This window comes from Mirounga angustirostris, unplaced genomic scaffold (assembly GCF_029215605.1).
Source record: "Mirounga angustirostris isolate CCGP_5_RB_7025 unplaced genomic scaffold, mMirAng1.0.hap1 SCAF_5, whole genome shotgun sequence".
Taxonomy (NCBI): Eukaryota; Metazoa; Chordata; class Mammalia; order Carnivora; family Phocidae; genus Mirounga; species Mirounga angustirostris.
In genome coordinates this window covers 174,290,907-174,315,975 of record NW_026991713.1, presented here as the reverse complement: position 1 = coordinate 174,315,975, position 25,069 = coordinate 174,290,907, and the positions used below count along the sequence as shown (strand labels likewise).

The window sequence follows — 25,069 nt, the reverse complement described above, 5'->3', positions numbered from 1 at the left end:
GAGATGAAATTTGGTGAGTGTCTTCAAGTATCCTCTTTGCAATGACTTTACAAAAGAGCAGTTTTGACCCTGCTTTCTATGTAGGATTTGGCAGCTTATTTTATTTCTCCCAAATGTATCACTTGCCCTTGTCGGTGTTATTGGGCATTTGAAACACTTTCCAGTGGGGGTAAAAAAAAACAAATCTCTCTTTGGATCTAACTGCAGTGGTTCTTAACCTATCTTTTGATTCCCAAATCTCTTCAGGGAATCTGATGGAAACAATGGATCCTTTGCCCAGAAAAATTCATATGTGCAAATATGCACCAAATTTACATCCAATTTCAGTGGGCTCATGATCTCCCGAAACCAATTTGTGGATCCTGTAAGGTCCCATAGCCCCTAGATTAAGAACTCCTAATCTGAAGGAAATGATCAAGCAAATCACACTGGGAATATCCCGTATGTGTAATGTTCAGGAACCAACACAGCAGAAACCCCTTTGGAAGGCAGTGGCTCTGCATCCTGAAAAGAGGGCAGCTGTGGTCCACACACACCCACACTCTTCTCTGGCTCCCGCACATTACCAACTGGTGCCAGAGCAAGTTAATTGAAGTCGCCAAGCCTCAGTTTCCTCATCCATACAATGGAGATAATAATGCCTCTCACCCAAAGTCATCGTGAGGTTTAAATAGATGTAGATTTAGCAGTCTACCAGAGCAGGCCCTTGGTAAATGGTAGTTCTTATAAGTACATGTAAAATACATATGCTAGTCTTTCCCCCAAACCTACTAGTGCTATTACCCAAGGGAAATCGGGGATATTGTGCAGAGGGTCCCTGGTGGCTACACCAAATACCTCTTGGGAGTACACTGCTGTACATGAGCCTCTGTGACCAGTCTGTTCTAGCCTTTAAGATCTTTCCTAGGTCTAGGATCTGGGCCTCTTCTGCTTTTCACCCAAACATTAAGTTTTTAAATCAGATATACAAAATTGTGATTAATTAGCATGTTCATTTATCCTTCTATGCCTGGAAGCCTTTAATTACACCCTAAGCTTAATATTACCAATATGCAAGTCTTACTCTATTATTATCATTGATAGGGTTTATTATCTTTGATAAGATCTTTTTGTTTTATTTATTTATTTATTTGAGAGAGCACATTCATGAGCAGGAGAAAGGCACAAAGGGAGAGGGAGAGAGAAAAAATTTTTTTTTTTTAAGATTTTATTTATTTGACAGAGAGAGACACAGCGAGAGAGGGAACACAAGCAGGGGGAGTGGGAGTGGGAGAGGGAGAGGCAGGCTCCCCGCTGAGCAGGGAGCCCCATGCGGGGCTCGATCCCAGGACCCTGGGATCATGACCTGAGCCGAAGGCAGATGCCTAACGACTGAGCCACCCAGGTGCCCCGGGAGAGAGAAAATCTTAAGCAGACGCCACACTCAGCACAGAGCCCACATGGGGCTCTATCTCACAACCCTGAGATCATAACCTGAGCTGAAATTAAGAGTTGGATGCTTAACCTACTGAGCCACTCAGGCACGTCGGTAGGATCTTTTTTAATTAAAACTTTTATTGACATCGTTGTAGACTCACATGTAGTTATAAGAAATAATACAGAGAGATCCCTTGTGCACTGTGCCCAGTTTTCCCAATGGTAACATTTTACAAAACTATAGTATAATATCACAACCAGGATACTGACATTGATACAATCCAATAATATTCAGATTTTCCCCATTTTACTTGGACTTATGTGTATGTATATTAAGCTATATATACATACAAGTGTGTGTTCAAGTATCCACCACCACAAACTACTGAACACACCAACACAATGCCCTCCTCATCCTCATGTCCTTTTGTCCCACCACCAACACCTGGCAACTAATCTATCCTCTATTTCTAAAATGTGGCCAATTCAAAAATGTTACACAGATGGAATCATATACAATATAGTCTTTTAGAATGGGTTTTTCTCACACAGCCTAATCCCCCAGGAGACTCATCCAAATTGTAACCTGTTTCAATAGTTTGTTCCTTTTTATTATTTTTTAAAGATTTTATTTATTTATTCATGAGAGACAGAGAGAGAGAGGCAGAGGGAGAAGCAGGCTCCCAAGGAGCAGGGAGCCTGATGCGGGACTCGATCCCAGGACTCTGGGATCATGACCTGAGCCGAAGGCAGACGCTTAACCATCTGAACCACCCAGGTGCCCTAGTTTGTTCCTTTTTATTACTAAGTAGTATTCCATGACTTGGATGTATCACCTTTTGTTTAACCATTCACCCATTGGAGGATACCTGGGCTAACTCCAGTTTTTGGTTACTATTAATAAACTACTATGAACATTCATGTGCAGGCATTTATGTGAACATAATAAGTTTTAGCTTCTCTGGAATAACAGCTCTAGAGTACAATTGCTGAGTCATATGGAAGTTTAGTGTTCTAAGAAACTGCCAAACTTTTTTCGAGTGGCTATAGCATTTTCCTTTACCTTTTTTAAAAGATTTTATTTGTTTGTTTGACAGAGAGAGAGCACGACCAAGCAGGGGGAGGGGCAGAAGCAGACTCCCCGCTAAGCAGGGAGCCCAATGTGGGGCTCGATCCCAGGACCTTGGGATCATGACCTGAGCCGAAGGCAGACGCTTAACACACTGAGCCACAGAGGCACCCCAGCATTTTACTTTTCCACGAGCAATGTTTCTCAGCATCCTTGCCAGCATTTGGTATTGTCACTGTCTTCCCTTTTGGCCATCCTAATAGGTATGTGGTTGTGTTTTATGGCTGTGGAATTATTTGAGATTTAGATTATTTCTTCAAATATATGCAGCCAAGTAATTAGGGACAATTCTAGAAAAAATAATTTCTTTAAAGATCCTAGATGTGGGGCGCCTGGGTGGCTCAGTCCGTTAAGCATCTGCCTTTGGCTCAGGTCGTGATCCCAGGGTCCTGGGATCAGATCCTGGGATTGAGTCCTGGGATAGAGCCCCACATCAGGCTTCCTGCTCAGTGGGGAGTCTGCTTCTCCCTCTCCCTCTGTCCCTCCCCCTCAACCTTGCTCCTGCTCTCTCTCAAATAAATGAAATCTTAAAAAAAAAAAAAGATCCTAGTTGAACCCCACAGTCTATATTCAGAAACAGATAAGGTCATAGTGAAAATGAGAAAATGATTAAACTGCTATTATACATTTAAAAATGTAGTTTTGGGGGCACCTGGGTGGCTCAGTCGTTGAGCTTCTGCCTTCGGCTCGGGTCATGATCCCGGGGTCCTGGGATCAAGCCCCACGTCGGGCTCCCTGCTCAGCGGGGAGCCTGCTTCTCCCTCTCCCGCTCCCCCCTGCTTGTGTTCCCTCTCTCGCTGTCTCTCAAATAAATAAATAAAATCTTTAAAAAAAAAAAAAAGTAGTTTTGTCTGTAGAGTAGTCCCCACTTAGATGAGCAGTGTTTTAAACAATTAAATTGACTATCCTAATAAAAGTAATTAAGATACTGCTAAGAATATAATAAGCTCATTTTTAAAAATTCAGACATCACATTTTTACTGTAAATAAACAAAGGCAATGCCCAGGCTTCTGGTCTACTACTCCCTCAGAATCTCATGATTTCTATTGGTCTAGAAAAATAAGATAAGTATTCTCTACGTTTATTGTATCTCATCTGTAATATATAAGCAACAATAACCAGGGAAATCAACAAACCAAAGGAAATCCCAAGTAAGACCCTGAATCATTGTTTATTGGCTAAAAACTGTTGCTAGTTTTTGGACAAGGCTAGAGGAAGCGCTCCTGTATTCTAGGCTAATGGTTCTAGAAAGTATGGTCGCTGGAAAAGGAGCATCACCAGGGGACTGTTAGAAATGCAAATTCTCAGGCAGCATCCCAGACTGACTGCATCAGAAACTCAGAAGGTAGACCCAACAATTCACAGTCGAACAAACCCTCCGGGTGATTCTGATACAGGCTTGCATTTGAGAGCCAATGTGAAAGGCACGTAGTTACTTTCCTATTGTCCTAACTGAGCAGTGATGTGCAAAATCCAAAACAAAGATACTTTGGCCAGAATGTCAAAAACAACTATAGGTAACTTAATCAAAAATGGGATATATTAGAAGAGTTTCAGGTGCGGGGGGGTGAGGGGGTAGGTCACAGAATCCTTGCTAGGTTTCATGATAGAATATGGGAAGTGATCAAAACATCCGGACAGCCAAGGAGATCTTTCTCTTAATGAGAAACAGTATGGCCAGGACGCCACCCCTGCTCCCCTAGGACTTAACGCCATCTGTCCGTACATCTCAAGATTGTAAGCACCAGAAGGAGTTCCCAATTGGCTGAGTCTAGACCAGGCCCCATGCCCTGGCTGCCAGGGGACAAGAGGGGAAGATAAAGCCACTTTGACTTTTGTAGTGGGAACTGGGCCACTGCCTCCTGCCCAAACTACACACAGTAGGGCTTTCTCCCTAATAGGAAGAGAACTGAACAACTCCCACATGGCTAATGTCTGCCCCAGGAATGTGATGGGGGAGGGAGTGCAGCAGACTAACATTTGCTGTGATTGGAATAAACCGATAACCAGGAATTTAGAGTTCAGTATTTGATTCCCCAAGCACGTGCTGATTCTCATGCGAAGACAGAGGAATCCTGACAAGAGGAAAGGCTGAAGGAATTCACTGGAAAATTTATGAATCACACACTCTTGCACTAATTATAAAAAAAAAAGACTTGTAGTAAGTGCCCATCTGTGACAAATATTAACCAGGGCTTGTGCTGGCAAGGAGGTGACCCAATTTCCCAGTCCTGCAGATGCGCTGAACCAGTCACCAAATCATTGCTCTCTGCATTCTGCACAGTGTTTGAATCACTCATCTTTCTGCGGAGATCCAGCAAGGCTCTAATCTTACCCTGATTGTGCAAAAATAGAAACAAGTGCAGATGAATGTGATAAAGATTCTCCTAGTACCAAGAAAGGGGCGGGAGCTGCGTACCTCATTATTTAAAGGCATTCATATAAACAAATTGAGTTAATTTGGGGTTCTGTTGTGTGTGAGGGAAGGATGCTTATATAATTATTAGCTTCCACTCCTGCTAAGTGAACATGATAAAGATTTTCAGGGATAGCTATTTCCAATCCAAGTTCATCCTTTCTTCGGTGCCTCTCCATAGCACTGTCCATGTGCTGCAAGTAGACCCTTTGTCCATCTGTCCATCTCTCTAGACTGCATCAATCCTCTGTCTGCCCAGGATCCCCCTGGAAGGATAGGGGAGGATGGGGCTTAGGCCACAGAATAGATGCCCATTTTTTCTTTCCAGGAATACGGTTTTGTCATTTGTATGCACCAATTTATAATATAAGTTCACTTTTCCTCTTTATTGTACAGTAGAAGATAAGCAAACATTTATTAGGAAACTTCAATGTGCCAGGCAACGTGCTAATGTGCAAGGAATTTTTTTTTTTTTTTTTTTGCTATTATAAACCTTTTTTGTTGTGAAATATAACACATGTAAGGAAAGGTGAAACTCCTATGGAGTCACCAGGAGGTAAAGAAATAGAACATCACCAGACCCCAAAAGACCCCTACATTCATCCTCCCAATCACAATCTTTCCCAGCCTCCTCCCGGGGTAACCACTCTCCTCTTATTGTAATCATTTCTTTGCTTTTATTCATAGTTTTATTAATGAAGTGTGAATCCTTAAGTATACGGTTCTCTTTTGCCTGTTTTTGAACTTTAAGTGGAACTATATAGTATGTACTATTTTGCATCTGAGTTTTTTCTAACTCAACATTATGTTTCTGAGATTTATCCACATTATTGTGTTGTGGCTATAGTTCATTTATTTTTATTGTTTGCGTAGTATTCTTTATATGACTATACTTCAATTTATCCATTCATAGACATTTGAATGTTCCACTTTGGGGCTAATATAAACATTATGTTAAACTGCATTTTGACTAATATGAGCATTATATTAAACTGCATTTTCTGATTACTAATAGGGTATTACTTTGGCTATTTGGAATCCCTTTAGCGAAGTGCATATGCAATGTTTTGGGTTTCTTTCTCCATTTTTCTATGGGATTTTCTGTCTTTCTTACTGATTTATAGGCATTCATTACGTAGTTTGGATATGAGCTCTCAGGTTTTTTTCCCAATTTTTTTATTGTGGCAAAATATGCATAATATAAAATTTACCGTCTTAACCACCGTTAAGTGTAAAGTCAGTGGTATTAAATACATTCATAATGTTATGCTTCACCACCATCATCCATCTCCAGAACTCATTTCATCATGTAAAACAAACTCTGTACCCATTCAACAACTCCCCATTGTCTCCTTCCCCCAGCCCCTGGCAATCACCGTTCTGCTTTCTGTCTCTGCGAATTTGACTATTCCAGAGACCTCATATAAGTGGAATCAAACAATATTTGTCTTTTTGTAACTGGCCTGTTTCGCTTAACATAATATCCTTAAGATTAATCCACATTGCAGCAGGTATCAGAATTTTCTCCCCTTTTAAGGCTGAATGATATTCCATTGTATGGAGAGACCATACTTTGCTAATCCATTCCTCTGTTGATGGACATCTGGGTTGCTTCCATGTTTTAGCTATTGTAAATAATGCTGTTGTGAACACAGGTATACAAATCTCTCTTCAAGACCCTGCTTTCGATTCTTTTGGGTAGATACCCAAAAGTGGAATTGCTGGATCATATGGTAATTCTATTTTTATTTTTTGAGGAATCACCACTGGTTTCCATAATGGCCATACCATTTTACATTCCTACCAACAGTGTAAAAGGGTTCCAATTTCTCCACATCCTCACCATCACTTGTGTTTTCTGGTTTTTGATAATAGCCATCCTAGTGTCCGTGAAGCGGTATCTCATTGTGGCTTTGATAATGCATTTCCCTGATGACTGACGTTTATCATCTTTTCATGTGCGTGTTGGCCATCTGTAGGTCTCTGGAAAAATGTCTATTCAAGTCCTTTGTCCATTATTGAATCAGGCTGTTTGGCAAAGAATTTTAAAAGGTTGATGAGGTATGGTCCCTGCATTTTTGTGGCTCATGTCTGGTAGTGGAAACCATCACATAAGCAAATAACATATAAATAAGGCAGAAGAGCCACACTGAAGTCTTCCCTTTCTTATGGACATCAATACACTATTGGTGTCCATAGGCAAGGGGAAGGGTTTGGCTGCTTCACCTGGATGCATGTAGAAAAAAAAAAAAAAGAACTTGCACGTGCCTTAAGCAGCAAGTTTCTAAAGAGTTTCAAAAATGAGCTGTGATCCATTCAGAAACATCACCAATTTAAATTTGATACTCAGGATGTATGGTTGGTAACTTTATTTCTCATAAGGCAGCCCCAAAACCTTTGCTTTTTAAAAGATTTGAGCAGCTTTCTCAACAAGCCATATCTATTTCTGCTGTGAGTTTTTATCTTAGGTTGTCACTTAGAGGTATAATCAATGTAGACATTGCAGTTTGCTCAGCAAGCAAAGTCTGTGATGTCTTAACTAAGCACAGGACAGGACTGCCATGCCTCTCTCTAATAAGTGAGAGTCTTTGAAATCAAATGGGAATACAGTTTTCTTCTAAGGAAAGTACTAGCTACAAAGGAGAAAAACTGTACTTTCTACAGTTGCATTTGTGGATTATGGTTGGATTCTCTACTCATTGATGAAAATTAAAAATCTTGAATATTGTTATCCCAAATAAACTATATTGCATCTGAATGGAATATTTTGATAATAAAGGGCTGGTCTTAGGAGAATGCCTTCCTTCGAAAAAAGGTAGAGCTAAGAATCATTAGAGATGTTTCATGGAACCCATCAGCTAATGCATCCTTCGCCTAAAGGAGTTTCCATACTCTGAATGCAATCCTTTGCAGAATAATTCCTATTTAAGCAGGAGGGGAAAGGGGGTGGGGGACTGGTATCAACAATGAATGACTTAGGCAAGCTATGAACTTGCCAGTGCCTGAAATACAGTATTGGGTAGCACTAGGGTCTTTTTTGACAAAGAGCTATTTCTCTTCTTATTGGGAAGAATTGGACTGCAGGTTCAAAAGAAAGAGTTGCCAACTTGACCCTCAGTCACTCAGCTTAGAACATTCCTGGGGTTTTGAGAGAAGAGTACCTATAGTTAGGAAGCTAGATTTATGGCCGCAGGCAAAGAGAAAGCAAGCCCGTGTCTACAGCATACCTGGTTATTATGGTAGGTATACTCCTTGGAAATCCTTAGAGAAGTCCTATAAAAATCACTTTGAAGCCTCCCACATCTGCACCTGTGTCTTCACCTTCCCAACAGTGATGGTGGAGGGTCCCCCCCATCAAAAAAATCACTTTCAAGCCTCCTTTGGATCCCGATATCTTGATGACCCAGACGTTACCTTCCCTCCCTTTCCTTAAGACTAGAGACATGTCACAAACTCTTTAACAATCACCAGAGTTTCCTTTCCTTAAAATACACACAGAACTAAGAACCCAAGGCACATAAGAACCAGGGTAAACCCAGAACAATTAATTCCCTAGCAATCCTCCCATTAGGGATACAACTGGGAGTGGATTTGGCATCAGCAGAGTGAGCTTAAATACTCTATTTGCTGGCTATGTGATCATGGGTGATTCCCTTACATCTCTGAGCTTCAATTTCTTCTTCTATAAAATAGATATAATACCAACATCATGCCACTTTTATAAGAATTACTGGTATGGAAGATGTTATCTGTGAAAACCCTTTGTAAAAGTGTCATTTAAATAATTCTTAATCTAGGGGTGCTTGTATCTAAACCTGCAGCCTTCCAGAGAAGACTTTCCTTTATAAATTTACTCAACTGAATGTGTAGGTAGGAACCAGAACTTTATAAGTAATACAAGTTCCCATAAGTTTTAATAATTGTTAAGTGTTATGATTCTCCCACTCCCCCCTCTGACCCTGAAAAAAAAAAAAAAACACTTTAAAAGCTTTCTAAACAATCACATTTCTCAAAAACAAGCAAATCAGAGATATGGAATCTTTTCCCATTTATGATTCACCCAAACCGAGTGAAAGGGTGTTTACTTTAGAGAAGAGAAACTCACACACTGAAAAACACCTTTTTATTACCTGTAACTCCCAAGTCATTCACCAGACTTTCATTGTGTGGAGTTATGCTTCAGGAATTTAGGACTCAAATTCACATTCGTGCAATACACCATGAGATTACAAAATTCTAATGTCTTTGAGGTTTTCTATTTTTAATTATTATTAAAACACTACCAATGACAGAATTGGGACTCTCCCTCTCTTCTAGCCAGAGGTTATCAACTTGGTGAATAGTCTCCCAGAATGTTTTTTCTATACATATATTACCAGATATATAATATTCTCACAAATAATAATATATATACACTGGCATTTCTTCATTTAAGACATTATCTGGCTCCCCATTATGGAAGATAAGGAATTCCCTCCTCCTGACTCCATTTTGGTACTTGCTTTGTATTTTTGCTTCTTCTATTTGTACTTTAAAATTTTTTTGAGCTAGTGTTTGCTCTTCCATCAGCACATAACTCATGATGCCCTCCACATTAGATGAAGATATCAATACCTTACCTTCTCTTATAGTTGTCCTCTATACTCCCACCTCCATATTTATCAGCTGAACCCTGACAATGTCAAGGATGACAACATTCACATTCTCTTCTGCAAGCAGAGTTGACTTCCCTGTTTTGTCTGCTGGTTCCATGAGTTGATTGTTGCAGGATCAAAATTAAAATCACACCACATTTTGGTTTGCTTCCTGTTTGGTCATGAGTTTCTTACATAATTTTTTACCTGTTATTTCTAGTTGCCTCACTTTCTTCTTATTGATGGAAGAGATTTATGTTTTCTTCATCAAGTCATTAACATAATCTGGCTTCTTAGTCATTCTGTTACTTTGGTCTATTTCATTTCTCTCATTGAAAACATTCTATCTGGAGCTGCCTTTCTGTTCTAATAAGGAGCAAACAGCTTTCCAGCTTCACTGTACAACTGTTATCCTGGGATTGCATTTCAATGGACTTCTGAGTTGATTCCACTATTTCTTGTATATTATGTTTTTCTTTTTGGTGATGATGGGGGGTGTGGGTAAGATTGTTTCCACCCTTTTTTGATGGTGTACATTCTCAAGTAGCTTACTTAGAATGTATTTGAAAGGTAACCCTCCTGAGTTTATATCTGAAAATACCATTGTACTTTATATGACTATAGAATTCTCAGTTGTAATTTTCCCTCAGAACTTTCAAGGCTTTGGGGTGCCAGGGTGGCTCAATCAGTTAAGCATTTGCCTTTGGCTCAGGTCATGATCCCAGGGTTCTGGGATCGAGCCCCACATTGGGGTCCCTGCTTAGCAGGGATCCTGCTTCTCCCAGCTCTTGCTCTCTCAAATAAATAAAATCGTAAAAAAAAAAAAAAAAAACTTTCTGGGTTTTGTCCCATTATAGTCTACCATTCAGTGCCCCCAGAGAGAAATCTGATGTTAATCTCATTCTTTTGTACATAACATTGTTTCTCTCTGGAAATTTTTTGGATCTTCTATTTATTCTTGGTCATCTGAAATTTTACAACATTGAATGTAGATATTCATCTTTTTCTATTTATTCAGCTTTGCATTCCAAGTGAGTCTTCAACTTAGAGATTCCTTCAACCTAGAGATTCCTTCAATTCTGATAAATTTTCTTTTATGATTTCTTTGATAATATCTTTCCCTGTGTTTTCTCAATTTTTTGCTTTTTTTTTTTTTTTTGGAACTCCAGTTATTCAGATGGGGGGCCTCCCAAATTGATCCTCTCTCATTTTTCTCCCAACTTTTTCATCTCTGTTCCTTTCTATAGTCTGAAATCTTTTCTTCTGTTTATCTTCAAACCCTTCCCTTGAATTTTGTCCTGATATTTATTTAATCTCTGAGATGGTTCCTGTTTCATAGCATCTTCTTTTTTAATGCCTGCAGTCCCTATCTTCTCAAATCTGTTGAAAATATAGAGAGTAATTTCCCTAGTTTCTCTGAGTTATGTCTGTTTCTCCTGGGGACAGTTGTTTCATTCACCTTGGCCTTTCTCTTTTATCAGGTTGGTTTTCTTCTTGTGCCTGATCATGCATACTTAAGAATGGGAGCCTAGGTTATTTTTTCTGGACAAATGGTTCAGATTTCTTATATATACACATCTATGTGTTCCCATTAGGATTCTCCCATGAATAGATTAGCTAACTGGGTGCCCTACAGAGTGATAAAAGATTTAACTAGGTGGGTGAGAAAAAATGCATTCTGATTCTTGACCTTTTGTACATGACTTCTTTTTACTCTCTGGAAATTTGTAAGATCTTTTCTTTTCCCAGAGTTTTGAAATTTTACAATGATGTGCTTTGGCAAAGGTTAATTTTAATCCATTTTTCTGGGCTACTCACTGGAACCTTTAAATTCGGAAATGTCTACTTCTGCTTTGGAAAATACTCGAATTATTTCTCTGATAATTTTCTATCCTTTTTTTTTTTTTTTTTCATTCTCTACTTCTGGAATGCCTCTATTCAGATTTTGGATCTCCTAGACTTCCAGATTTATATAACCTCATCTTTTCTATATTTTTATCTTTGTCATCTTGCTCTACTGTATGGGAGATTTCCTCAACTTCATCATCCAACCCTGTTGAATTGTTCATTTCTACTATCATTTTTAATTTCCAAAAGTCCTTTTTGATCTTGGACTTTTAAAAATAGCATCTTATTTTTGCTTCATGGAAGCAATATCTTATCTCTTGAGTATGCTAGTATTGTTTTTTGTTTAATTCTCTTTCCTTTGCTTGGCTTTTCTTTCAAATCCCCTACTAGCACTATTTGTTTTTGTCTCTATTATGTCAGAAGTCTTCCTCAAATGTCTGGTGGTTCTTAATCTATTTATTTAAGTGAGGTACTAAAAAGCTGATCAGAAGTGGGCACCTTGGGGTAATCTAGATGGGTTGTTTCCTTGTGGAACTCACAATTTCAGTGTCTTTAGGTCTTTCCTCTTGGGAAGGTCATATTTCCCACAGAAAGATCTTCTAGGCTCCTGTGTAGAAGATATACACCTGTCTGGTAGCATTCCATTTACCCAGTACGGTGTGAGGTAAGTGGGGGCTCACCATTCCCAAGCAATTTACTTAATCCCCCCTCAGCATGAATCTGCTTTTAACCTTGCCCAGTGTATTCTAGTACAGAGACTTTTTTACCCAATTGAGGAAACAAACTTCCAGTTTACTATCAGGGGAGGGAAGGGTCAGATAATCAGCTTTGTGGAGTAAAAGGATATAATGGCTTTAAAAAATTTTTTTTTAATTATTGGAAATTCCTATGTTCACAGGAAAAAAAATCCAGAAAGGTGTAATACCCGCTCCCCATGGTCCCATCACCAGATCCACCAGCCATTATCACAGTGCAGGTTCTACCCTATGTATCTCTCCCTCTTCCACTTCCCTTATCCCATATTACTTTGAAACAAATTTCAAACATCATTCCATCTGAAATCATCCAGTACATACTGCTGAAAGGACTTTTTAATGAACATAACCTTAACATGATTATTCAACCTTAAAAAATTAACTTCTTTAATATCAAACCTCCATACAATGTTCAAACTTCTAGTTGTCTCATAAATGTCATGTGTTTTATTTATTTTACATTTGTTTGTTACAATCAGGATAGAACTAATAATCCACACATTCTGGCTGGTTAAGTCTCTAAGTTTCCCTCATGTGCAATTTTTTTCACAGAATTTATTCAATGAGGAAACAGAATAGTCTTGCAGAGTTTCTTAGGGTTTGGATTTTGCTGATTGCATCTCTGAGGTGTAGTTTAACATTTTCTCTGTCTTCTGTATTTCCTGTAGGTTGGTAGTTGGATCTAGAGGTTTAATTGCTTCTATTGGTCTATCTTCAAGTTCATTAATTCTTTCCTGTCTGCTCCATTCTGCTGTTGAGCCCATCTAGTATTAATTTCCATTATTATATTTTTTAGTTTTAAAATTTCCATTTGGTTCTTCAACTCTTCTTTTTCTTTGCTGACCCTAGGCTCTCATCTGAATGATGTCTTTTAAAATGTGAACACATGGTAGAGTGGCAGAGCGGGGTAGTCAGCCTCCAAGGTGGCTCCCAATGATCCCTGTTTCCTAGTCTTCATATTCTTGTGTAGCCCCTCCCACATTCTATCAGGGTTAGTCTGTGTAACTAATAGCATATGGTGGATATGATAGTATATTAACTTCTGAGATTAGATTATAAAGGACTGTGGCTTCTGTCTTTAGCACTCTTTCTTTCCCATGTACACACTCTTAGATCATTTGCTCTGAGAGAAGCTAGCCCTCCTATAGTCAGGAGATTCAGGTAGTCTATGGAGAGACCCATGTGATGGAGAACTGAAGTCTCCAGCCAACAGCCATAGACAAACTGAAACCTACCACCTACCATGTAAGTGAATTTTGAGGCACATCTTCCCCCAGTTAAGCCTTCAGATGAAAATGCAGTTCTAGCAGAAGCTTGAATGTAATCTCATAAGACTTTGAACCAGACCCACCAGCCAAGCGGTCTCCAGATCCTTGACCCACAAAAAATGTGTGCATTAATAGGGTTTTTTTTTAAGCTGTTAAGTTTTAGGGAAATTTGTTATATAGCAGGTAATACATCAGGGTTTGTACCTGAGTCTCTGCTCTACCACTTACTAAAAGATGCAGGACATATTGAGTAACCTTCTACGCTCCACTTTCTTTCATTGGAGACTGATGACCATTTTTGCCACACTTAACTTTTCAAGGTTATGAGTTGCACATAATATATGAAAACATTATACAACTAGTAATTTACCAAACACAACCTCCCTATTTTGCAGGTAAAAACTGAAAGCCCAAAGAAATGAGAATTGACAGATGAAGCATTAAGGAACAGAGAAATTATAGGACTTGTCCAGGCTTCAACTATTTAGAAAAAGAGCCGGGACCAGAACCCACAACCCACAACTCCACGTCTGGTTATTTTTGCTACTATGCCTAAAATATCATGTGCTATTATCATTAAACATGGTCACTCCATGTTTCAGGAAAACAGAGAGCAGGTAAATTATGGATTGTAGGGTAGACGGGAGAATTGCATTTCTTCCATGGTACATGACAAACTTGGGGTAAATGCAAGAGAGTCAGTTGTTCCAATTCAGCCTTTACATCATAAAGCTGACCTAGGGACAGTTACTCCTTCCTTCTTTCTGTTGCTCTGTCAGTCATCCCAACACACTGCATCCAAGCACATGGGCACCCAGCCAGAAGGTGACCAACACCACCTCTTTGCACCTAAGCCATGGGGGGGAAAGGTGGCATTTTAAAATGTGGAAAAAGATAAAAGAAAAAAAAGGTATATGTGGACTCAAACTGGAAGGGAAAACACAAACATAAAAACAGTTGTGTTGATGGGAACACCTGGCTGGCTCAGTCTGTAGGACATGTGACTCTTGATCTCAGGGTCATGAGTTCAAACTCCACATTGGGCATTGAGATTACTTAAAAATAATCAATCCAGAATAGTTGTGTTGAAGTGGTAGGATCATTTTTTTTCCATTCTTAGTTTTGTTTTTAATTTTAAAAAACATTTATATAGAATATATAATAATTATATATACTATATAGCAATATATACAATTTGTTATATATGTTACTTGTGTTTTTAAAGTTCAAACTTGATACAATGTCTATCTTGACAAAATGGGATTTAATAGATCTTTTGGATTTAAATAACTAGTTACAGTTTACTTTTTCCACCCCATGTGTGTCAGTTAAGATTCTTCAGTTGCAAGCAACAGAAACTAATTCTGGCTACTTAAAAAAGAGAATCTGTTGTAAGAATATGGGAGAGCAGGGGCACCTGGGTGGCTCAGTCAGTTGAGTGACCAGCTTTGGATTTTCATTCGTGTTGTGATCTCAGGGTCATGGGATTGAGCCCTACATCAGGCTCTGCTGAGTGCAGAGTCTGCTTGTCCCTCTGCCTCTGCTCCTCCTGCTGCACTCATGCTCGTGCTCTCTAATAAGTAAGTGGATAAATAAAATATTTTAAAAAATGAGTATGGGGGAGCAGACAGGACCAAAGGGAAGCCTTGGAGAAGCAAAGGCAGGTAACCTTCTCAGGTCTACTCCACTGAGTGTAAGGTCCTGTTGCTGGAGTAAATGAACACTTGCCAATTATTTGTTTCTTCTGCACTCAGTCCCTGGGTCTAAGATGCAAAGTCCTTGTTGAGTGGGATTCTGCTTGGTCAGGGATGTACCAAGCTAGGATGTCCTGAGCTGATGAATGAAAGAGGGAGTTGAAAAGGATTTCCATGTGGAGAGCAAAACACTGAGGATCCCATCCCACCAACACAGCTCTCAGCAGCGAGCATGGTCACTCCAGAAGTTGATGAGGATACTTATTGTAATATCTAGTGTCCACTAAATCGCAGATTTGTTCTCACCACTCAATGAGATGTTTGTGAGAACGTGAATGGTCTTCCAGCAGTATTTTAGATGGACTCCCACACAGTTTTCCTCCTCACTTGTCAAGGACCAGCGAAGACCTGCTTTGGGCATGACCTTTTGGTGTGATGCTTTAGAGCCCAGTAGAACTTGATCCACCTCTACACTCAAATTAATACAAATCAAGTCCAGTCCTCCTTAAAGTGTATCCCACATCCATCACAACGCTGCCTAGTATCGTGTTCCTAGGTCCTTCCCATCCTACTCTCACTCTCCTTTTAACTATCGTCCACACAGCTTTCCCTGAAGAATGTTCTCTATTAACAGGCATTCCATGACAATGAAAAGGGAAGGGGAAAGAACTGTAAGAATTGCTGGTTAAACCAAGTCTACAAGTCAAAATTTGTCTAGATAGCTATAGACCATTCTACTCTGTTCTCAGGGTCTTCAAGATACTTAAAGGTAACCACTAAACCATACATTCTTAGGAGATGACTTCCACAGGACTTCAAGACATAAGCAGCTTAACGGCATTTTTGATAGATGGAGGTGAAGGTGTCGAAAATTTTATTAACATTTAGTTTAAAAAGCTTTACACCTGTGCCATGCCAAGACATAGAAGGTTCTTAAAGAAGTTACCCATTAGGGTTTGCTCCTTGGTTTAGGAGTCGTGGGGCCTTGGTATTGCTTTGTTAAGCGGTTTAAGAATTCATGATCTTGGTCCAGGGCTGGTAATACTGTGCCACTTTCTTCTCCCTTCAGGGAAGAAGAGACACTATTTTACCTGGAGGCTCTCAGCACATTATTGCCGCACAGCTGACTCCTTAACATCTTCTGTGGATTAGCAATTTGCTCTAAAATCAGCCTCAAGTCTCCCCCAGAGAAGAGGAGCACGGAAATATTTCTCAGGCTGGATCTTAAATGCAGTTTGTGTGTGTGGTAAAACATACATACCATAAAATTTGCCATTTTTAACCATTTGCTCAGAGGCATTATGTTCACATTTCTGTGCAACCACTACCATCCATCTGTAGAACTTTGTCATTTCAAACTGAAGCTCTGTACCTACTAAACATTAGCTCCCTATTTCCTTCTCTCCCCCAGCTCCTGGCACTCACCATTCTACTGCATGTCTGAATTTGACTCTTCTAGGTCCCTGATGTAAGTGAAAGCACACAGTATTTGTGTTCTTATGTCTAGCTTATTTTTAAGTGCAGTTTTGATGCACAGAACAGTGCCCTTACGGTGAGTAAGGACACAGCATATGTAGCTGTTACTTCCAAATCAGAAGTCTTTAGCCTGGAGCCCTTGGATGAGTCCTAGAGCTCTGAACCTCCTTTAAGAGATGGGTTTCCTAAATTACAAGGTGTTCGTAGGAGCCTTAACCCAGAAGATGCTGATTGCTGTTCTGGGTCCTCTCTGCTTTGAGAGCATCCTCTTGGTCCCAAACCAGTATTGGCTACCCTCAGGTAGCAAGACACCACCAACCTGGTCATATTTATTGTACGGCTCTGCATTTTGCTGATTCAAGTTTGATGCCTAATGGGGTGTCACTCACTCTATAAACCCCTAGCCTCCTGGCCACTTAAGAACTTTGAGCTCACCTTCTTCCTATGAAAAATACCTAATGCAAATGCCACACAAAACCACAATGAGATACCACTTCACACCCATTAGCATGGCTGTGATCAAAAAAACAGACAAGTATTGGCAAGGATGTTGAAAAATGGGAACCCTCATGCATTGCTGGTGAGAATGTAAAATGGCGCATTCACTATGGATAACAGTATAGTGGTTCCTCAAAAATTAAAAATAGAACTACTGTATGACCCAACAATTCCACTTCTGTATATACACTCAGAAGAACCGAAAGCAGGAATTTGAACAGATATTTGTACTTCCATTTTCATAGCAACATTATTCACAAGAGTCAAAAGAACAGTCCAAGTGAATATCTATGATTAATGGATAAACAAAACATCTATCCACACAGTGGAATATTACTCAACCTAAAATATAAAGGAAATTCTGGCACCTGCTGCAACATGGATGAACCTTGTGGGCATTATGCTGAGTAAAATGAACCAGTCATAAAAGAAAAAATACTGTAGGATTCTACTTATATGAGGTACTTAGAGTAGTCAAATTCACAGAGATGAAAAGCTAAATGGTGGTTGCCAGGGTTGGGGGCGGTGTAGGGAAGAAGGATGGGGAGTTAATGTTTAATGGGGACAGAGCTTCATTTTGCAAAGATGGGAAAGTTCTAGAGAGGATGCTGGTGATGGCTACATAGCAATGTGAAGGTACTTGAGGACCCTGAGCTGTACACTCAAAAGTGGTTAAAACGGTAAACTTTTATGTTACACATTATAATAAAAAATGGTTTAAAGAAGTGTCTAATGCTGTCTGATCACTATTCCCTGCTCCCACAGAGAAGTTAAAAGCCCTGTGTACAGTTTATCCCAAACCCCATCTTCTGGGAAGAGACAAAATGTGTTAAGTACCAAAATGTTGGGGCGCCTGGGTGGCTCAGTCATTAAGCATCTGCCTTCAGCTCAGGTCATGATCCCAGGGTCCTGGGATCGAGCCCTGCATCGAAGCCTGCTTCTCCCTCTCCCGCTCCCCCTGCTTGTGTTCCCTCTCTCGCTGTGTCTCTCTGTCAAATAAATAAATAAAATCTTTAAAAAAAAAAAAAGTACCAAAATGTTTTTCAAAAGCTGGGCCTGCCTTAGTTGTTTGTGTTTCTTGGTAAAAAAAAAAAAAGAAAAGAAAAGAAAAAAGAAAATAATAATCACTTCAGCATCATATCCTGTCCATCCATCCATCCATCTGTCCATCCCCATCAAAAGAAGTCGGGGGGGGGGGGGGACAAAAAAAACAAAAAAATTCTAAACCAGAGGTAGCAGGACAAGCTTTTATGGGACTAGAATGGTCTCCAGGAGCCAGGAAGCTGCCACTCAAAGGCGGCCCAGTCAGCATGGATGGGGGAGAAACTCAGAGCTAAGTCATAGAGAGAAGCCCAGCTCACAGGAGAAGCATGGGCACCTGCCCAATGATCACCTGCTAAGGTAGCACACCAGGAGGTGTGGGCACTCCTTTCCACTCTGAAGTCACTTACCTCAGAAAAATGGTTCTCGATAATGTTCAAAGCAGTCAGGGCAACCTGAGGGTTCTCATGAAGTTGCAAAGCCTCAATTTTATCAATGCCACCCATTTCCTCTATCAGAAGACACAGGTTTTCCTTCTCTGAAAGCTTCTCTGCTGCCTGTGGGCATAAAGGAAAAGCAAGACTCTGGGCAAAAGCCCTTCGGAGGTAGAGCTTCACCACCGTGGAGTCAGACCAAAGGCTCCTGTTCCAGAATGGCAGCCACAGTTCTTCCCTCATTAAGACTGCAGGATCAGGGACACCTGGGTGGCTCAGTCAGTTAAAGGTCCAACTCTGGATTTTAGCTCAGGTCATGATCTCAGGGTTGTGAGATCGAGCCCGTGTTGGGCTCCATGCTGGGCATGGAGCCTGCTTGAGATTCTTTCTCTCCCTCTCCCCACCCCCTCTTCTCGCTCTCCTCTTAAAAAAAAAAAAAAAAAAAAAAAAAAAAAAGATTTCAGGATCTTCCTCCCCTTTTAGATATTTATAGTACATATATTTAGGTTTATATCAATTGCACAAAATACAATTTTTGCCAAGTATGCTGCCCTCCATAAATACATTGCTATTACTGTTTAATAGTTACCTCCCTTATAATTAATGGAAATTGTTTAAAATACAGTTTGAAAGAATGTTCAAGTAATGCTATTTAAATGCAGGTGTTCTGGCCCTGCCCTCACTGGAAAAGCCTTAAGAGGTAAGACTAAGGGGACCCTTAGTAACACCACGGCAAATAACCAGGTCCCTGGAAACAAGTAACATGAGTGGATTTAATCCAATGCGGATCGTTGGATTTATCATCTAGGGCTATTCCTTCACTCAAACCTTTGTACATATACCGTGGCAAGGCCTACAAAACTAGAGATCAAGATAGGATTTAGAAAAGGCCTTTTTGTAACTCACGTTCTTAGGGCAGACAGGTAAATAATTTAAGAAAGCAGAATATAGATGATCGGTGGTTTAAGTTATAGAAGATGTGCATAAAAGACTTGGAAACTAGCACATGTTCTTGATGAACAATGCTGTGCCAGGGTCAACCATAGGATAATCATGGCATTCCCAAAACAAGGAGGGGCAAGGACAAAGATGTGAAGGAATACATGTTGCATATTAGGAGAAGAGGGAGTAATTCAGCTAAACAGTCTATCTGGGGGAAGTGAAGAGAAATAAAGAAAAGGCTTTGGTGTCAACTCCTGAAGGGCTCTGCTCTCTATTTCGTGAGCAGTAATAAGAAAACCTCCTGTGGTTCAAATTAAGCATGATTTAGGCCACACTGTCTACCTGATCAGAGTGTGCACTGTGTGTCTAAACCCTGACACACTCTAGTCCTATCCGCAAGTCCAAAATGAGTTTTTTGGCTTTGAGCAAAGAAACCGAGGCAGGACCAATGTGCTAGGTTAGCCTCAGAAAGAACACTGGGGAGTGTGGGATGACCAAGGGCAGTCAGAGCTCTGGAGAAGGATTCTGGATGTCGACACCACAGCAAATGGCTCCAAAGTCACTTCAAAGAACTTCAGCTACACTCTGCTGCCCATTTGAGGCTCTCTCCTGCCTCGTCCTCCTAACCTGCTATTCCAGTGCTTCTCTCTGGTCTATCAGATGTGGTTTTCCCAGACTCCCCCCAAGGAAAAAAAAAATCCCAAATGTTTAGTTCAAATGAAACAGATGAAGTTAAATTTCTAATGCCCACAAGTGTACTTTCACAGAAGTGTTATGTCATTTTATGCAACCTTGTCTACGGGTGGCCAAGTCTGTATTCTTCATCTGTGTGATTTGCTCAATCTTAGTGTCTAATTGGGTGCTCTTTCAGATCTGTTCCTGACTCAGGTCAGTTCTTTCCAAGACCGTTACATGAAAAGGATGCTTAAAGTGAGCTTTTAAAAGGAGTCCCCTGGTGTTACTTTGAAATTTTTCAAACAGCTTAGTTGCATATAAAAGGACCTGAACCAAATGAATATAGCCAGCCTTCAAGATGGCCTCAGATGATCCCTACCTCCTGGTATTCAACACCCTTGTATAGTTTCCTCCCATTTTGAGTGGGGTTGATCTGTGTAACCAATTGAATGTTGTTGAAATGACTTCCAAGGGTAGATTATAAAAGCCATCGGGGCTCCCATCTTGCTTTCCTAGATCACTTGTTCCAGAGGAAGCCAGTCGCCATGATGTGAAGACACACATATGGTCCTATGAAGAGGTCCATGTAGTGAGAATAACTTTCCAGGCATGTGAGTGAGCCTTCTTGGAAGCTGATCCTCCAACCTCCATCAAGCCTTCAGATGAGACCAGCCCCAGTTGACACCTCAAACCTCCCAAGAAACCCTGAGCCAGAACCATCCAGCTGAGCTGCCCCCAGATTCCTAACCCCAGAAACTAGGTGACATAATAAATGTTTGTTCTAGACCACTAGGCAGTAACCAATTATGCAGCAATACAGAACTGACACAAATGGTTTATGAACACTGGCTTTCTTCCAGAAATAAGGCTTTCTAGATCTCTAATTCAAGTCTCTGGAGTCAGTTTCAAGATCTATTCCTGCTGCTGCTCTTTCGAGTGTATCCTATGTTTTAGCCTTCTAGAAGAGCCAGCCATGTGGTTCATGGACTCTTTCCCCTGCTTTGAACCTTTGATTGGTTTCTCCATCTCACTCAGAGTTAGCTGAAGTTCTCCCACACCTCATGTGATCTGGATGCTCTGAGCCTGACTACCACCTTCTATCCATTTGCTCCCGCTCATCCTGAGTGCTCTTCCCCAGATATCCACAAGACTCATTCACTTCACTCCTCTCAGGGCTTTGCATAAATGTTCTTCCTGAGACAAGTTTCTCCTGATGACTACAAACAAGGGATCACCATGCTCTCCCCACTCTGAGCCATCAGTGACGGTCCTTTTAGCAGATAAACTCTCAGCTGTTGTGTCTGTTTCCCTCTCCATTAATACGTAAGTTCAATCAGAGCAAGGACGTTGTTCTGTTGTATCCTGAGCATCTGAAACAATGCTGGGCACACAGTCACTCGTTTGAAAAATGAAGAGGGACCTTCTTTGAAAGTCCTCTTGTTTTTGTTACCCATAGGATACCAGGAGGAGGGGTGAAGGAGTGGAAAGAGAATCCACATGTGAGTTTTAAGAACCAAATTAAATGCCTCAAATTTGGAGACTGCTATTTAAAAACCAACCTGCTTAGAACAGCTCACCTGGAGGATAAAAGAGATAACATCAAGGATGATGATAACAATTTTGGTGTCTTGGATGGTAAGCAGATTCACCAGTGGCTCCAGGACGCCAGAGTGGACAAGCTGGATCAACTGGTCTATGGTGCCTCCAGTTGTGAAGTTAGCCACGGTCCAAACGGCCTCTTTCTGGACTTTAAATTCTCCCTGCAGAAAGAGAACATATACATTCTTTATAGATCCTGAGGAACTTAAATACAGTGATGCTTAGTTCAATTTCTTTTTTTTTTTTTTTAAGATTTTATTTATTTATTAATTTGACAGAGAGAGACACAGTGAGAGAAGGAACACAATCAGGGGGAGGGGAAGAGGGAGAAGTAGGCTTCCCACTGAGTAGGGAGCCCGATGTGGGACTCGATCCCAGGACCCTGGGATCATGACCTGAGCCGAAGGCAGACGCTTAACGACTGAGCCACCCAGGTGCCCCTTAGTTCAATTCCTAGGTAGGCTAGGGACAGCCAGGATGGTCTGTGCAATTTACATGGAACACCTTGGCATCCTGCTTCTAGTTCTTGAGCAGAAGACAGCATCTTTGAGAAGCCCAGACGTAGGCAGACAGACTTCTGTGGGGCCTTAGAGGGAGGTTTTAAGTTTGAAGTAGACTCATTTCCTTAGGTCAGGTTATGGGGAAAATAGGCATTATGCTTGGAATTTTAGGTTATAGTGACCTAGGTCAACATTTCTGGTCTTTCTGTCACAGGAAAACTATGGGCAAGAAGCTCCCCACTACAAAGCTGAGCACACAGAAGTGATCTCAGGGACTGAGCCAGCCCGGAGGTGACGGAGGAAGGCCACTGAAACCTCACTCAATGTATCCCTTGCATTTATAAGAAACACTTCGCCCAGAGATATGGGAGTCATTTATTGTAGATCCTTCTATCCCCGGGCAGAAGGAATTATTCCCATTTTATGGCTGGGGAAGAACTGTGACCTCAACTTAAAAAAAAAACAAAAACATACCGAGAACCAAAACAACATATGGGTCCAAGCCAGTTGTAGTTCAAAAGGCAGCTTGAAATAAGATTACTCCTTGACTCGAGACTGGACGTTCTGCTTAGAATATGTACAGACTCATGGACGCACACAGGATAGGAAGTGTCTGATGGATTGGGTTGAACCTTGATTTGGGTGGCACACCTGGGAACCCACCATCTAACCTGAGGGCAGGCACCCCACCAGCAGCTTCTTTTTCCCATCCTACTCCATTTGCCTCCCCGCCCCCAGGAAGACTGCCCCACTCCTGGCTTGTGTCACATGTAAATGATTTAAACAGAGCTCATCCATTCAAAGGTGACAAAAAGAAACGCCGACAGATAGTAGTTGTCCCAGGCAAGGGAAGTGGGAATCAGGAGGAAGAAGGAAGCTTTATTGTATTTCCACTTTTACATCTGGATTTTCAGTGTATATTACCACTCTAATTGATGTGATTTTTACACTGAAAAGGCCACTTTCTTCAGTGTATAATATCACCATAACCTGATAGGTTTTTCCTCCTAAAACAAAACAAACCCCTCCCCCTTTTAGCACGTAGAGTGGATGGTACATTCTTTTAACACTAAAGATAAGCCAGTATTTACCAGCTCAATATTTTTGCTGAATATTGGAGCTGTGGGGGATCACCTTTTCACTGAACAATGCCTGTTAAGTCTCCCAAATCTTTAACGGTTTGTCCCAAACGGGATGCCTCTTCCTGTTTCCAGGGCGAGTGAGGAAACCACGGTTTCACAGCTCTGTTGTGATCTCAATTTGCTTCTTAGCCTGTTTCTGAATTACTGAAGGAGTTCAACACAGGGCCAATCGGAAAATAGCCTCTTGTCACGGACACGGAGCGCACCACTTACGTTTTTCAGCAGAGCCACCAAAGGAGGCAGCATGCCGCAAGCTATCAGCCGCTGGATGTGCTGGCGAGGCCCTGCAGCCACGTTGCTCAAGGCCCAAGCTGCTTCCTTCTGGATGGAGGACCTGGGGTGCATCAGGAGCTGGGGCAACACGTGCAGCATGCCCGCGTCGATGGCCACCTGGGTCTGGTGATCCGTTCCCGTGACGATGTTCCCCACGGTGCGGAGGGAGGGGGTCTGGAAGAGCAAGGCTATACATGTAACCAAGCATTGCAAACTTACCGTAACAGAAGGGAACCATCACCAAGCTCTGCACATTCCCCCATGTTCGTCACGCTATGTTGATGGCGCTCAGGAAACCCGTGAATAACGACTAAATCCATGATCCCTATTAATTCAGCACATCCATGGCCATTTGCATAGTTTAAAGGTACTTGCTAGCCTCTCAATAGTTCCGGCTCACGTAAGATAGAGGTCCAGGGATGCCTTTATTAAGAAATAATGCTGTCCTTTTTGTATCCTTACACTGGGAATATCCCTAAGTTGATTATAGGGTTTATAATGTAATAACTTCTACTGAATTTGTATTTAGCAAGTTTCTGTTGTATATTTAATTGGAGCTAATGAGAGCCCAACGGCATTTTTTGTTGTTGTTGTATTCACAAACTCCCTCTCTACTCTGAAGGTCCCCAGGATGGATCTGCAATTGGGCTCAAGACAACCATCCTCTGAGGGCTGACTGTGCATTTATTTTGGTTTCTCTGCACCGCAGTGACCACCCCCACACAGACCATCGACAGTTCGAGAGTTTTCCTAGCCTTTTATGCTGGGTTTATTTGCTACTCAAGCGAGAGGTGAAACAGTGCTGTAGGCCCATCACAGCCTTGGCAGGACGACTCCAAATGGGCCCTAGACCCCTCAGGACAAGCAGCTTCTTATATTCTTCTTGTACCCTCCCTCTCCCCAATACTATCCCCAAACTAACCTTGACGTCTGAGGAATACTATGCTAATCTAGGCATAGATGATCACTAAGGTTGCATAAATATACAACATTAGCCACAGAAATCAAAAGGGCCGCCCACGTTTCAAGGCATATCTTCAAGAAGCGTATTATGTAAGGGACACGTTTCATATCATAGCAAAGTATTTGATGTTTTGTTTTGTTTTGTTTTCATTTTACCTATGCTGAAGTGGTCTAATAACAAACTGGGGAGAGGATAAGAGGGATTTTTTTTATCCTTGAGTAAGAAATTCAAATGTTACAACAAGCTTTATGTTTATACACAAATGTGCGCGCGCGCACACACACACTGTATTAGCCAACTTGTTAACATCCACATGCACAGACCCCTAGAAGGAAAGGCCACAAAAGAATAGTTTACTGAGTGG

The 25,069-nt window shown here is 41.0% G+C and overlaps 1 protein-coding gene across 9 annotated transcripts in view; it reads right to left on the bottom strand.

The window, feature by feature from the left end:
* KPNA7 (karyopherin subunit alpha 7) overlaps positions 1 to 25,069 on the bottom strand; it is a 52,612-nt gene that overhangs the window by 1,994 nt on the left and 25,549 nt on the right. For 3 of the 9 annotated variants that reach the window (XM_064593294.1, XM_064593292.1, XM_064593293.1), the window contains exons 8-10: positions 23,682 to 23,915; positions 21,805 to 21,987; positions 8,286 to 18,733 (exon numbers count right to left, since the gene is read on the bottom strand). In XM_064593294.1, coding sequence (XP_064449364.1) covers positions 18,392 to 18,733; positions 21,805 to 21,987; positions 23,682 to 23,915 — 759 coding nt within the window. In that variant the 3' untranslated portion in view covers positions 8,286 to 18,391. Of the gene's footprint in view, positions 1 to 3,380; positions 5,229 to 8,285; positions 18,734 to 21,804; positions 21,988 to 23,681; positions 23,916 to 25,069 lie in introns of those variants that run through there. The other 6 variants (XR_010412024.1, XM_064593296.1, XM_045875797.3 and 3 more) reach the window with 5 other exon arrangements.